General features: G+C 36.2%; 1 protein-coding gene across 1 annotated transcript in view; it reads left to right on the top strand.

Annotated features, from left to right (window-relative positions):
• The window catches only part of RYR2 (ryanodine receptor 2), a 334,723-nt gene that overhangs the window by 295,104 nt on the left and 24,414 nt on the right, over window positions 1-15,205 (top strand). The window contains exons 88-95 of the mRNA XM_075497176.1: window positions 1,322-1,450; window positions 2,841-2,945; window positions 5,369-5,450; window positions 6,582-7,885; window positions 8,281-8,345; window positions 10,198-10,345; window positions 11,905-11,991; window positions 12,848-13,066. Coding sequence (XP_075353291.1) covers window positions 1,322-1,450; window positions 2,841-2,945; window positions 5,369-5,450; window positions 6,582-7,885; window positions 8,281-8,345; window positions 10,198-10,345; window positions 11,905-11,991; window positions 12,848-13,066 — 2,139 coding nt within the window. The remainder of the gene's footprint in view (window positions 1-1,321; window positions 1,451-2,840; window positions 2,946-5,368; window positions 5,451-6,581; window positions 7,886-8,280; window positions 8,346-10,197; window positions 10,346-11,904; window positions 11,992-12,847; window positions 13,067-15,205) is intronic.

Here is a 15,205-nt window from a genome sequence, read left to right on the forward strand (position 1 = left end):
CACTGTAGCCCATGTTGATGAGAGAGGCTGTAATTCTCTTCTGGTTACAGTTCTTTAAGAGTTGTTATTTTGTACTGAGAGAGTCAAAGGTGACAAAAGTGTGAAAAACTGATTTCAGCCATTATACGCAAGAATGCAATGGAGTCTGTTAACCAAGGAGAGCAGGCAGAAGGTAGATGCATGCTAAGTATACCAGTGAATACCATGAGCCAGTTGTTGACTGAGACTACCATGTGACTGAAGAGTGTTTTGTATCGTTCAAGTTAAGCTTCAGGCAGCTGCTTTTTCATCCATGTTCTGATTTAGTCTGAACACTGGGCTGCTGTATGGATAATCATGGGATGGCATGGAGTGAAGTGTGAGAACAGCGCATCATTTTCTAAGGAGGAAAAAAAAAAGGCAAAAAGAAAAAACAAAAGCAGAAGGCTAGATTACAAACCCTTCAACCCTCTAATTTTAATTATCTCCCTAATCTTTAAATAGCAAAACATTACATTGTCACAACCCAATAGAAAGTAATGAAAAAAAAAAATCTGTTTCCAGATTGGAGCATGTGAAAGACATGTAAATATATTTTGTGATAAATGTTAATAATTTTTACCTATTATTCTCATCTTTCTGAAAGTCACTGGACATGATAATATATTTTGTTGTATTTTTTAAAATTATCTAGTTAAGTTTTCTCTTTAGCCATTTATTTATTGGGTCTGAGAATTCCAGGCTTTGAAAATTGGTGTTTTTTCAGTTGCTGCTGTTATCAACGTTCCTTTCTATCCTTATGCATTCTGTAGAAGTTGTAGGAACAATACAATGATTTTCATTCTATTGCTTGCTTTGTTGAAACTTTAATAAGCTTGCTTTTGGGGAAGACGGAAAGAGGAATCATGCACATAAAGCAACATTTGCTCCCACTATTGACTAGGTGTCAAGCACGCAGTATAAAGAGAGATTGTTTAATGAACAGCATGCAGCATGATAGTGCTACTGAGTACTCCTTTTCAGAATGCAGGCAGTTGTATTTCTAAGAGCAGATACCAACAGATCTATATTTGTAAATTTTATTTTATTTTGAGGTTTGCTGTGGGGTTTTTTAATTATTTATTTCAGTTTATTTGTTTTCCTATTGATTCACCTTGAGATGAAACTACAATTCTTGAAGTAATACTTGAGAATCGTTGGGCGGTCATTTAAAACCTTTATAAACTAAATACTTTTCAGAACTAGAATGCTATCTAATGTTATTTTTCTTATCTTGATGAATAACTGGTTAGAGGCAGTTTGATTACCTAATCTCTTTGTGCTTCTCACAACTGTTTTTTAGGAATCCATTAGTGATTTCTATTGGTATTATTCTGGGAAGGATGTTATTGATGAGCAAGGACAACGAAATTTTTCCAAAGCCATCCAGGTTGCAAAACAAGTTTTCAATACTCTTACAGAGTATATCCAGGTAAATTAGTTTCTTTGGAATTTTATGGATTTGAAAGAAAACTAATCATACTTTTGGCATTAAGACGTAATGTAGCTAGTTATAACATAGATAGAAATATAATATAGATGCATTTATGCGCCAATATTATTTTAGTGCATTTATTTAAGTAGGAAGTGAAGTTTTGAAATATACATATAGCTATCACGACTCTTTTGGAATCTTAGCAGTTTAGTCAAATTTACAGTTATTAGTAAATAATCATCCTTTGGTTGTATGCAAGATAGTAGAGGTTTTTTGTTTCGTTTTGTTTTAGTTTGGCCTAGACTGCAGCAGTGTTGTCCACTTTAAAGTCTTCACTTTTAATCCATTGAGAAACTAAGGTCAATGCAAAACATAGATGCTATTTAGTCAACAGAACATTAGATTGTATTTTCTGTCAGGAATATTACATTACATTTGAGAATTGTAGAGATGTACTTGAGGTGGACTCTGCAATAAATGAGATTGGGATCAATTCTGTCAAAATAACAATATAGCCGTTCTTCCATGATATGTTAGGAATTCAGTGTAATTTAGTTCTTAATTAATTCCTCATGTAAATCAGTCAACAATATTACAGTTTGTTTCTGTATATAATAAGCAGGTTAGAACGAATCTCATTAGACTGTTAGGTGTCTATTATATTGTTTTCATTCAAATGAAAATCCATTATGAAAATAGTATTTTCTAGTTCATGAGAATAAAATGTGATAGAATAGTACTGGATAAGTATGCGTAGAGGCAGCTTATATACATGTGTGTACATGTGTTTAATGTATACACATTTGGCAAATCACAAATAGCATTGTTAGTTGGTAAAGATTTTATTTGTTACCCTTTGAGGCTTCAAAAGATTTTGTATTCCTGCTTTTCAGAAGTTGGAATTTTTGGAAGAATATTCTTTAGCACTGTATTCTACAACACCTAGAATATGCTGGGGGAAAAAAAAAATCAGGAGTCTGATTCTCTGATCCCTTATGCCAATTTTGCATTACCTTCTATAAAGTTATTCCTGATTTACAGAACTACATAGGGAAGAATCAACTTGAAGATTTGTACCCCTTTAGCATTTGCAGTTTAAAGTTGGAAGCAGATACACTTTTTGTGGTTCTGAATTAGTAAACTTGGACTTGGCTAAAACAGAGGCAGAATGGTTATTAGGAATAGGCATTGCCTAAAGTCAGTGGTGTTATTAAATAGATAATTCTATATATGTTTAATTTTTCATAGCCATTTCTAAAGGACAGCCCTGAGCTACGCACTGCCTGTGTATCTTCCTTCCTGTTTTTGTGGAGTTTCTTGCAAATAAACTCTGTTTTTCTTTTTTTTTTTTTTTTTTTTTTTTAAATTGTTGTTGCCTGAACAATAGGGGCCATGCACTGGGAATCAGCAAAGTCTGGCACACAGCAGGCTATGGGATGCTGTGGTTGGTTTTCTTCATGTGTTTGCCCACATGCAGATGAAGCTGTCTCAGGTATCATTTTTGTTTTACTTTTTCCTTTTTAAGTTACTAACTTTTCTGTAAAAGATAAACAGACTTGTTGATATGTTTGCATCATTAATAACATGAGTTAATAGCGGAAATATGAGAAAAAATAAGAGACAGAGGTGATAAATACAGTAGGGGACTGGCATATACAGCTTTTTAGGGGGTTAAAATTAGGTGAGAAGAATCCTATCCTTAAGTAGTGTGTTTTTCAGCTTCTTACCTTTTTTAAAAGAATTACACATCTTAGTTGAATGTAGCAATTCTAAATTTTTTGCATAACTTGACATTCTCAGAGAAAAGTGTCATAAGCTTGTAAAGGTTTTAGTTGTTAAGGAATACAGCTCTAAAGGCTCTGAGGTTTTTAGATTTTATTATTTGGCTTCAAATGTATCTATGTAAGTATTCTTTGTATACATTAAAGTAGTCAAATGATTTTCCTCCCTGCCCTTGGGACTTTATGGCTCAAAGTAGGCTGACTGCTTAGATTTGTAGACTTTGTGCTACAGGTATGTTTTTCATTCTTTATGGCTAAATAGAGGTCTTCTTCCAGCAAATGGCATCACAGTGAAACCTGTTTTTCAAGAGTGATGCACTGAATTTCTACTGAAGTGTATTTATAAGTGCCTGTAGACACTGTCCTGGTTTTAAAACATCTTTGTTATTTTAAGAATTGAAAAAATAGTCAATGTTTGGGTAGGCCACGGTGGTGGCTATTGTGCTTTCTTCCTGTACCACTAAAGCAACATGGAATGCAGTTATCTAAGTAGTTACTGACAGCGAGTCAAACACATGGTAGCTATGTGTTAATTGAGAAATATGTTGTGGCCATTGGCAAGATTTGTTTTTACAGTAATGACAAGTTTATAGTCTCAGCTGTGCCGGGAGTGGCTTAATAGCATATTTTAATTACTGCATCTAGAAAATAATGATACTCATCCTGCCGCCTCAGAGAGAGCCAAGAAGCTTTGCACAATGAGATCCATTGTAGTGTGTGGAGTTACTCATGCTGTTCTGTGGGATGACAGAAACACAGTCTACTCCAAATGTATGATAAATAATGATGGTGTCTTTCTCTTGTGTGGAGCTCAAGCTCTTGGCTTTTGGGAGCTCCTTTAGGGGGCTAGCAGAGCCTTGGGAAAGACTAGAACAGACGTGGGCTCTTTTGTTCATTTATATTTATTGCAAGAATATATTAATAAGCTTTTTGGATTCTGTTGAAGTACCAGTTTTCAAAGGTGTAGAGAGTGATTAAATGGATTTATAAGGAGCTGCCATATGGCTTTTTTCTGTAAGAGGGGCCTGCCTAGGCTAAGTATTTCATTTTTGTTTTAAATCAGGAGTTTCCAGAGCACTTCTGGAGAATATTTGAAACAAGATTTAAATAGGAACAAAACTAAATCACTGTTTCGTTTGGGGTTTTTTTAATTTGCATTTTCCTTCTCTAGTCTTGTACTAGGAAGCAACAAGGTGATATTGGTAACACTTCTTAAGAAATCTCTGTAAGGCAGAAAATGATAGTAAAATTTTCAATCTAAATGAACAAAGATCATCCAGGTTGTAAGCAGCTTTTGAAGTAAGAAGATTTATAATGAAAACTTACAAGACAAATCAATTAGAAATCTTCATTATTTCCAACTTGTGCTGTTTTCAATCCAAGATCCAAATTGCCATAAAGTACCTCGAGTTTGTTGTACTAATCACTGAAGTCCAGCAATGCTCAAGTATGCCTTATCAATGGCATGATGCAACAATGTATCACTAAGGAAGAAATTAAGTAGTTGAATAAATCTATCCAGATAGTCTCCAGGTTGAAATCATTGGCAAGTGAAATAGTAAACTTGATAAGCCAAATGAGATAAAAGATGGCTAAAAGAATCAATATTGTGTCTATTTAACGATATACTAATGGAGCTTTATTAATAAATATTTTGAAATTTTATTTCTACTTTTCTTTCCCCCCAAAAAAGTTCAGTGGCCTGTAATGGAATCACTCACTTTGAATCATGTTACACTTTGATCTCTACGTGATGCTTCTGTTGTTGTTTTTACAAGTCTTCATAGTTGTAAACTTGATTACACCAACAGCGACAATATTTTAGCTGACATGAAACATTAGAGGCATCATCTGTGAGCTTGACATACCCAATTATTGCTTTAAATTTTTTCATCACCTTCAGTTTTCACTTTGTCTTTATTAAATTACTGTCTTCTAAACAGATGATCATGTAAATGTTTGATCCTGTAAATGTACTGTAAGGAATCAAGCAATTAAATGTATTTTCACTGTATTACCAGCTTTGACACTACTAGCTTCTTAATTTCGAAGTCTCATTTTTACAGGGTGAAATATGCATGCATAAATGTCATAGAAGTCAACAGATATCATATATATTGTGTTCATTATTTAGGATTCCAGTCAAATTGAATTACTGAAGGAATTAATGGATCTTCAGAAGGATATGGTTGTCATGTTGCTGTCTATGCTGGAAGGTAGTCAAAATTTAATTTGAAATTCTCTTTCACTGTTGTTTTAGCAAAGTTTTTACCTTTGTGATTTTCTTCATGTGATAAATAATGCTCTATTTTCCTTTGGGTTTTTAATTTTCATGTCTCAATTGTGAGAAGAACTGTTAGGTCTTAAAGTGAATGGGAGATTTATATAGCGTAGTTGATATAGTTTATATTAATTCTGAATGTCAGAATTGTATAAAATCCAGCTCTGGCAGAAGTTTTACTTTGTTTCCATGAACTTGGCTTCTCTTTTAGCTTAGGTGAAAAGTTTTTTCACTATTGAAGTTGGAATCCTGAGTTCTAGGAACTGAATCATTTATCAGTCATTTTATTAACACCTTTACTATATTGCATTTATTTTAGTAGTGATCTTAGCCATAAAGAACAGGCTTTGATTCATCTACTGACTAGGTTCAAGGTCCTTTATAGCTAGTACCTGAAATTATGATTCCCCAGAGAATGTGATCATTGTCAAGAAATACTGCTATTTCTTTAGCTCCATTATGGTATTGTGTTAGTGCTTCCAGTACTAGACTAACCAGACATACACATAGATGATCCAAAGATCTGTTTTTCCTTTTTGCTTCCTACGTATATCCTATCACACTTATTTTCTTGAGAGAACTGGGAAGGCAGTAAATGCAGCATAGATTGCAATGTAGCATGTATTGCTACTGCTACTGCTTTGTTCATAGAAGGTCACTGAGACGCAAAGTAAATTCTTAGTATTGTAGGCTGTGCTTCACGAGTAACCTACTGAGCTACTCATTCTAACTAATGTGACACTAGTTCTGTCTATGTTGCACTATAGTAAAATTCATAGTATGCTGCCTCATGTTTAGTACTATATTAAATGTAACAGATGTAGGGCTTGTTAGTTCTTCCTTTCTTTAATGGCAAATACATAGTCACTTATGTTTTTTCCAAGTCTTAAGGTAGTGTTATTAGTAAAAGATTTCTGATTTTACAACTAGCTTTCTCATGTGAGTGTGTTAACCAATAGTTTATCATTCTTACTGTTTGATTATCTCACTAGTCATTATTATGCGCTTTTCTTTGCCAAAACATTTGCTGCCATCAGTATCTCTAACTTCATGTCATCACATCTAGGTAATGTTGTGAATGGAACTATTGGCAAGCAGATGGTCGATATGCTTGTGGAATCGTCCAACAATGTGGAGATGATTCTGAAGTTTTTTGATATGTTCTTAAAGTTGAAGGATTTAACTTCCTCTGATGCATTCAAAGAATATGACCCTGATGGTAAAGGGATAATTTCAAAGAGGGATTTTCACAAAGCAATGGAAAGCCATAAGCATTACACCCAGTCTGAAACTGAGTTTCTGCTATCATGTGCTGAAACAGATGAGAATGAGACTCTCGACTATGAGGAGTTTGTGAAACGATTCCATGAACCTGCCAAAGACATTGGTTTCAATGTCGCTGTTCTCCTGACCAACCTGTCAGAACACATGCCCCATGATACCCGCTTGCAAACTTTTCTTGAACTGTCAGAGAGCGTGCTGAATTACTTTCAGCCTTTCCTTGGACGCATAGAAATAATGGGCAGTGCGAAGCGCATTGAACGAGTTTATTTTGAAATAAGTGAGTCAAGTCGGACTCAGTGGGAGAAACCTCAGGTAAAAGAGTCAAAGAGACAATTTATATTTGATGTTGTAAATGAAGGAGGGGAGAAAGAAAAGATGGAGCTTTTTGTTAATTTCTGTGAGGATACCATCTTTGAAATGCAACTGGCCGCCCAGATCTCTGAGTCAGATCTGAATGAAAGGTCAGCAAATAAAGAGGAAAATGAGAAAGATAAGCCTGAGGAACAGGATCCTAGGATGGGTTTCTTCTCTCTCGTGACGATGAAGTCAGCGTTAGTAGCTCTCAAGTATAATTTGATGACTCTTATGAAAATGCTCAGCATGAAGAGCCTAAAGAAACAGATGAAAAAAGTGAAGAAAATGACCATGAAGGACATGGTCATGGCTTTGTTTTCTTCCTATTGGAGCATTTTGATGGGCTTACTACATTTTGCTTGTAGTGTTGTCCGGGGCTTCTTTCGCATCATATGCAGTTTGCTGCTTGGAGGAAGCCTAGTAGAAGGAGCAAAGAAAATCAAAGTGGCTGAACTATTAGCTAATATGCCAGATCCCACTCAGGATGAGGTGCGTGGGGAAGGAGAAGAGGGGGAGAGGAAGCCAACAGAAGCTGCATTGCCTACAGAAGACTTGACAGATCTGAGAACTTTATCAGATGAGAGTGATCTACTCTCAGATATATTTGGTTTGGATTTGAAACGAGAAGGTGGACAGTATAAATTGATCCCTCACAATCCAAATGCTGGTTTGAGTGATTTACTGAGCACTCCCTCCTTAGCTCCAATGCCCGAGGTACAGGAAAAAATCCAGGTAACTGTATCTTTTATTTCTGCTGTTTGTTCCTCTCTTCTGTATGTTAAGTATAGTCTTGAAATAAAACTTGCATCTCTTTTTTTTTTTGGGTTTTGTGACACGTTTTTTAAGGAATCACATATAATTACTGGTGTTTACCCTCTCTGACATCATAAACTTGAATTCCCAGAGCCTTATCTAAGTACATGGTGTTTTGGTTTGCTTTTAATTCAGTGTTAAAATATCTCTTCATTAATGTAAACTGAAGGATCATCTTCTCTCAGGGTTTCAATTGTTGAAAAAAAAAAAAAAAAAGCCTAACACTCTATGCTCTCTGTATCCTTTTAACTAATTCTGTACTGTATAATAGTGTTTAGACACTTTTTTTAATCTTTCTTTTCCACTTTCTGTAGGAGCAGGTGAAAGCAGATGAAAAGGAAGAGAAGGAGGAAACAAAATCTGAACCTGAAAAAGCAGAGTATGTGTTACTTTAACCTCTGATCCTATGAAATGTGGTTTGTTTCACTGAAAAAACAGCTTGATTTGTACTTACTTCTTTGCCTTTAATTTAGTGTCCATTCACATTCCACAGTTAGGATATTTTTTTAACCATCCTCCACATCGATGCACATTTGCAAGGAAATGCCATGTAAATAGCATCACTCAGAGATTTTATGAATGTCCCTCTTCCAGCAGCATCCTTTGTAATGTTGATTTAGTTTCTTTTAGAATGTGTTTGATGGAGTTTTTCTTGGCAAGTTTGAAAGCTAGAAGAAAATCTATTGGAAAAAAGAGCACCTGGGTTCCAGAGACTTGTTATCCATCAGTGGTAGAGACTGAATCTGTTTTGCCCCTCCCATGTGCTATGACCTGTTTTCGGTTATTTGGATTTTGCAAAACCTTAATATTCCAATATAATTTTAATGAATTACTGAGTACTCTCACATCTTCATGAGGAACAAGTGTTAGCATTTGATAAATGAGCATTTTAAACTTTTTAGGATATGTTAAAAACTAATGTTAATGAGATTAGCTCAGAATAAAAATAGTGGAAAGCAAAACATAGTGCTTGGTTTTAACCAATAAAAAGCATGGCACTTCATCCCTGTATTTTATGGTTCCTGATACATGTACAGTTCTGATACATGTACAGTTCCTGTAGCTGATATGTCACTGCCAAAATTCTAAGTGGGTCCCTGAGTCTCAAGCTCTATCCTTATTGTGCTCCTGGGATGACAAACACTTGCCAGTAACAAAAACTCTTCTTCCTAATCAGTACAGCAAATTTCTAACTCAGCCAGTATAACTTTGTGAAGGAGACTCTTGCTGACTTTCGAAGGTCACTTCACTGTTGATTGCTCCGCTTGACTTACGTGAGTTGCAGTGATACCTGCATTCTCTGTAAGGAGTGCAGTGCCTGGCACTATTAGCTGCCCTGAAGCCACTCCTAACATAAGAAAAGCTTTCAAGTGAACTTTCAAGTGAAAGTTTGTCAAGTGTATTCTAGTAAGAGAAGCAGCTTAGGACATCAGTTATTCTGTTTGTAGGTAGGTATAGAGAAATTAATAATGTAACTTGTAAGTTGCCTCTCACTCTGGTTTGGCTTCAAATGGACTTCTGTGATCCTTTCATCTATCATGCTGTCAGGTCAAATTAACTTCTAAGATAATTTGCAGTTCCTTAGATCATGTGTTTGGAGAAGGCAGCCCACTAGCTATGACTTTCTGTAATCAGGCAGCATGGTGATGATCACACATCGAATGCTGTCAAGCTTTCTTATTCGTATCTCCTCCTGGAGTGGGTACTTATGAATTCCTCAGGTGGGCAGAAATGCAGAATTTAAAACTTGAGGTTTGGCTTGTAAATGCAAGAAGAACCAAAGTTTTCTACAAGCTTTGTGGGAACCAGATAGTTCAAGTGCATGAGGTTGGAGGGGAGCACTTAGACGTAGAGGCACTTATACAGACATACAGCTGTCAGCTTACAGACATTTGTCAGTGCAAATATTAGCTGCACAATTATGAAGCACACCCTCAGGTAATAAGTTTGGCAGATTCTCGATTACCTGCCTCTACCAGTTAGCATCCTTACTTCAAAATGCCAAACCAGTAAGTTTAATTATCTGTAGACTTAACCAGACTGTCACCCTTGCCAGTGCTTTGGGCTGAAAAGAGATATGGCTCCTTATTATTCATGTGTGTGAACTGCGTGAGTCATGGCTACTTGAGCCTCATGAAAAGATGCAACAGCCGCTTTGAGGGTGTGGTTTTATTTTTTTGTTTAGCAATTTTATTAACTTGACATTATTTTGGCTTCATTTGTGTCCTAAGAGGAGAAGATGGAGAAAAAGAAGAGAAAGCCAAGGAAGACAAAGGGAAACAGAAATTAAGGCAACTTCATACTCACAGATATGGAGAACCAGAAGTTCAGGAATCAGCTTTCTGGAAGAAAATCATTGCATACCAACAGAAGCTTCTTGTAAGCTATTCTCTAGACTATGTGTTTAGCTGTTGGCAGGGATGTGTACCACCATATTACTCTACCAGTGTAAAGACAAATTTGCATCTGATGAACCTCATTTTTCTATCCACCATCATCCATAAAAAGGACATAAAGGCAAAGGTTTAACTGGAAAGTTAGAGAAAAGAAACACACAAATAACTTAGTAGACAAGATATTAATTCTTAGGAAGACAATTATTGCCCAAAACCCAGACCTTCGGAGATGCCTGTCCATCATTGGAAAACAGCCATGCATTTTTATGTGAATAAAATGTCCCAAATTTTCACAGCAGCTTGTGAGCCTGTAGGATTTGTCTTTCCCTGAGAGGCAACTTTGGGAAATGACAAGCTCTCCTATAAAAAGAATTTATTCAGATACAGTGCTTAGCCTAAAACTCATAAGAAAAGATGTTACAGATTTTTTTTGTGAAAGAGCAAGTTATCATTCGAGAAAATTCTCAAAACCTGTGGAAAATAAGACTAATAAAAATAGTATAACTGTATCTGAGAGTGTCTCAGTAAAATATGATATCCCTGAGTTTGCTGTGGCACTACTTAAAATTCATGCTTTTATGAGCTAGGAGATTCCACACGTATTCTGTGAGGCTAGTGTGAAATGCAAAGCAAAAAGAAATTAACTTTTGCTATATATCTAGTAGATACGATTGTGTAGAGACAGCCTACTTCTAACATGAGTAACACAGCAAAACTACACAACTGCAGTCACAATCTTAATAAGGAACTAGGTGTTTAAGTTTTGCTTTTGAACTCAGATTAATCTTTTAGGCTAATCATGTAGCAGTCATGCAAATTTAATTTAATTTTTCTTCTAATAGTCTCATTTAATAATTCACTAATAGTCATCTATGGTTAGCGCTGAAAAATGGAGGAATTCCCATGTGAGAGTTAAAGCATTCAAAATGTGTGCTAGAAAGGTTTGTGAATTGTCAGGAAGGGAAAAGGTACGTTTCTGCAATCCTTTTGATAGCATCATAATGTGAGAGAAGCTTTCTACTCATGGTACTTAGGTCACAGATGAACTTTTTGCTGATCTGGTAAAAAAGTGATTGATTTTGGAATCGAAAAAAGATTTAAAATAAACTTATATGCAGACATTTTTGTTTCTTGGTTAAAGTAAGAATTTGCCATATGCAAGAATATTGAGGTACAGGGAAGATAGAGATTTCTGTATTACTATTACATTACTATTACATTGTGGTGTCTCTGTGTTGTCTCTAAGTGTATTGAGAGGATAATGAAAAAGATGTAAGAGGCAATTAGAAATCCTTCATCCCTTTCTGCATGGAGTGAAACAAAAGGTCCTTTATCCATTATTGCACATACGGAGTAGGAGAAAATTTGTACAATACATCACTCAAAATGTTTGATTTTTTCTTTTTTTTTTTTTTTCTCCCCCCTATTTGTAATTCTATTTAAAAGCTCTGTAGGGGAAACAAAAAAACCCCATGCAACAACCTAATAATGACTGATATCATTATTAGGCACGGTGTATTTATGTTCTGTTTCTATTTTCAGAATTATTTTGCGCGAAACTTTTACAACATGAGGATGTTGGCGTTGTTTGTTGCTTTTGCCATCAACTTCATCCTGCTTTTCTATAAGGTAAACTTGTCAAAATATTACTTTTTGAGTTGTATACTGAAACACATTCAGGTTTTGTAGGCAGTATACTATGGTAAAACTGCCTCGCCTAACAGATTCAATAGCTGCTTCATGCTGCCACTTCAGATATCTAACACAATGAGAGCTAAAGTGTTTGTGTGAAGTCATAATAGACTTCCAGTGCACAAATAGCTATTTACAAAGTTCTGTGCTGCGACAGAGACAGCAGACTGAAAGGCATACCCATGCCTCAGATGCTCCCTTTCACAGTACAGTGACTCAGCCAAGCCCAGCCTTCACTGGCAACTTAAACTAATACATCTCAGCTGAGATGTTTTCTTGTGCCATTATGCTCCCCTGAGAGGGTGTGTACAGCAAGAAGAAGTCACATCATCTTAAGCTGCCTAGAATATCACTGATCTTCTTTGTCAAGACTTTTAGTATTGTTAATACAAGTCTAGATTCTTCAGATGCGAATCAGTTTGTGGCAGAGCCCTTCTGATAAAGGCTACATGTGGGAATGTCAGGAACTGACTGGGTTTCTTCCAAGAAGGCTATGCCCTTTCTTGAATTTGAGGTGATAAAATTCAGTATGGCCCAAATTTGCTACCATGGACAGAGTGGAAAAAAAAAAAAAAGAAAATGCACACGATCACAGATTGGTGTAATGAGATGAAAAGGTCTCTGTGAGGTATTCTCTGTGGAAATTTTTATGCAAAAAATTATTTCCAAAAATTCTTTCTCACAATTATATTGTCCTTGGTATCGTTTTCAGTTATACTGCTTAGCTTGTAGTAGTGTAAAGCTCCTGTCAAAGGAATACAGCTGCAGTATTAAGATTAAGTGATTTAAACAGGTCTCCACCTCTGCTGTGACAGAAGAAAAGGAAGTTCCTGTGGTGTCTGCTGGTGAAAGTACCAAGTTGAACAGCCTGGAAAGCGACAACCAGAGGGTCATTGCAGTGCATTATGTCCTGGAAGAAAGCAGTGGCTACATGGAGCCCACGCTCCGGATTTTGGCCATCCTACACACAGTCATCTCATTCTTCTGCATCATAGGGTATTACTGTTTGAAAGTAAGAAACACTGAACATTGCTTTTTCTTCTAGCTCCCAACTTTTTTATCCATTGAGTGGTATAAATTGGAACAAAGTCATAACAACTTTGCTTAAGCAGCTTGAGGGACCACGTAAAGAAACACTATTCTCTTAGCGTAACCTACACAGAAATTGTGTGTTAGGTGATGTGTGAATTCAGGAAGTTACAGGCCAGAGCCTGATTTGCTGGGCTGACACTGGATCATAGGATCAGCATTTGCACCGTTACCATGTCAGCCGAACAATTACAGCAGTAACCTGTGTCAGAAGCTGCTGGTGACTCTCAAAGACAAGCTGCGAACACACATGGCCAGAGGAAGCTAGATGACGGTGTCTGCGTTACTAGTCTGTCAACTGGGTCATTTGAAAAGCATGCAGCATTTTGGAATACCACTACTGCATGTTGTGGCTATAGACAATGCCTACTTTTCATACACACTCTAGTGGTAGTGTTTTGGCAAGAACTTGAGCATCTTTTAACAGAATATCTTGCAGAAGATCTCTGTTAGGGATGTAAGAAATAAAGATGCCGCCTTTATTGGCAAAATGCTGCTTCTGGTTTAGGAAGGCCAAATGCCATAAATCTCTGGAGCTGGGAGGGGTATATCTGGGATGTACTTCCCCCATTTTTACACTTTTTGTGAGGCAAAAACTATAGGCCAAAGTGCAAGGTAGTACTAAATTAAATTGACCTTTGCTATGACCCAGTATGGCTGCTCATTTGTCCTTACAATTATAATTTCTTTATTAAGCTTTTATGTGGTCCTTGATATTTTTCTTTTCTTCTTTTTCTAATAATACTTTTTCTATGCTAAAAAGACATGATCTGCATTTGTAGTTGAGGCAAATGGTCATCATACTACTGCATTAAGTGGTTGATTTTCATCTCTACCTTAAGTGTCTTTGCAGGTCAATAAATATTAAAACACGTTTTCCTGTTTCACTGGTTGGCATGCAGCATGAAAGCTTAGATTCTAGCTTTTGAGATGTCCTCTTCTCCCACCTCATAGCTTTTTTTTTTTCCCCGCTATGACTTTTTATGCTACTTTCCCACATTGTTTTTTTGAACTACATTTATTCTCTGACTAGAAGGGAAACACATTATTATCATTACTTGCTATCATTAATTGCCTTCTTTCCAATTCTGAAACCCTGAAGAAAAGAGCAAATATGGTTTCAGTATCTGTCTTTGGAGATATACTTCTTTCAAAATTAAAAATCTTCATAACTGCAGTTCTGTGTATGATATGTTTGCTTCCGGAGATTGATCTTCATGAAATCCACTAAATTTTTCCCAATTAGCTGCCTGAAAATAAGATTAGAACTACTGGTATTGTAACTAATACCCTCACCATGTTGTTTGAGTAGTCTAATTTTTATTATTACTATTTCAGTATACTCATGTCCAGACTTGACTAGTAATACGGTCGAGGTGGGTAATGCAGGGTGGGTGAATTTTGGGGACCTGTGAAATAATTCCAGGGAAGAGTAGGGTTTATTTTTTTGGCAACAGATTTCTAAGAAAAATCCACTCCACTGGCACCACTAGTTACATCTGCCTTCTCAGAATGTGCTTTTGAATATCATCCAGCTGATGAAAGAGAGTTGTAGGTAAAGCCTGATCCTTACTGCTCAGGTGTCTCAGCTGCTGACAAAGAACTACAGAGCACAAATCAAGTGTATGGAATGTGAATGTGATTTAAGGATTTTTCTTGTTACTGCTTCCAGTCTTTCTTTGCTCTCTGCTGTGAAACCACTTTGCTTCCCACTGTGAAATCTCAAGAATTCTTTAACAAATGAAAGGCAACCTCTAACACCTCTGGGTATCAAAATGCAATCCAAAAGTGTGATCCCAAATTAATATTTTGGAACTAGAATTTCTAAGCATTTAAAAATTATTTTAGCTCTCTCTCACCTGACTAGCTCTAAATAGCTCCATAGCACTGAAAAACTATTTTTATTTGAAGGATCCTTTTTCAGGGTTTTTGGCCATCTTTTTACAACTGTGTGGTACACTGTAGTTATATGATTCTGAGTGGCCTGGTCCTTGTGCACCTATACCTTTGCAGTGTTCTGGGCAATTGTCAAGTCTTTTAATTTTTTTAAGTACTATTCTTG

The sequence above is a fragment of the Mycteria americana genome, chromosome 3 (genome assembly GCF_035582795.1).
Source record: "Mycteria americana isolate JAX WOST 10 ecotype Jacksonville Zoo and Gardens chromosome 3, USCA_MyAme_1.0, whole genome shotgun sequence".
NCBI lineage: Eukaryota > Metazoa > Chordata > Aves > Ciconiiformes > Ciconiidae > Mycteria > Mycteria americana.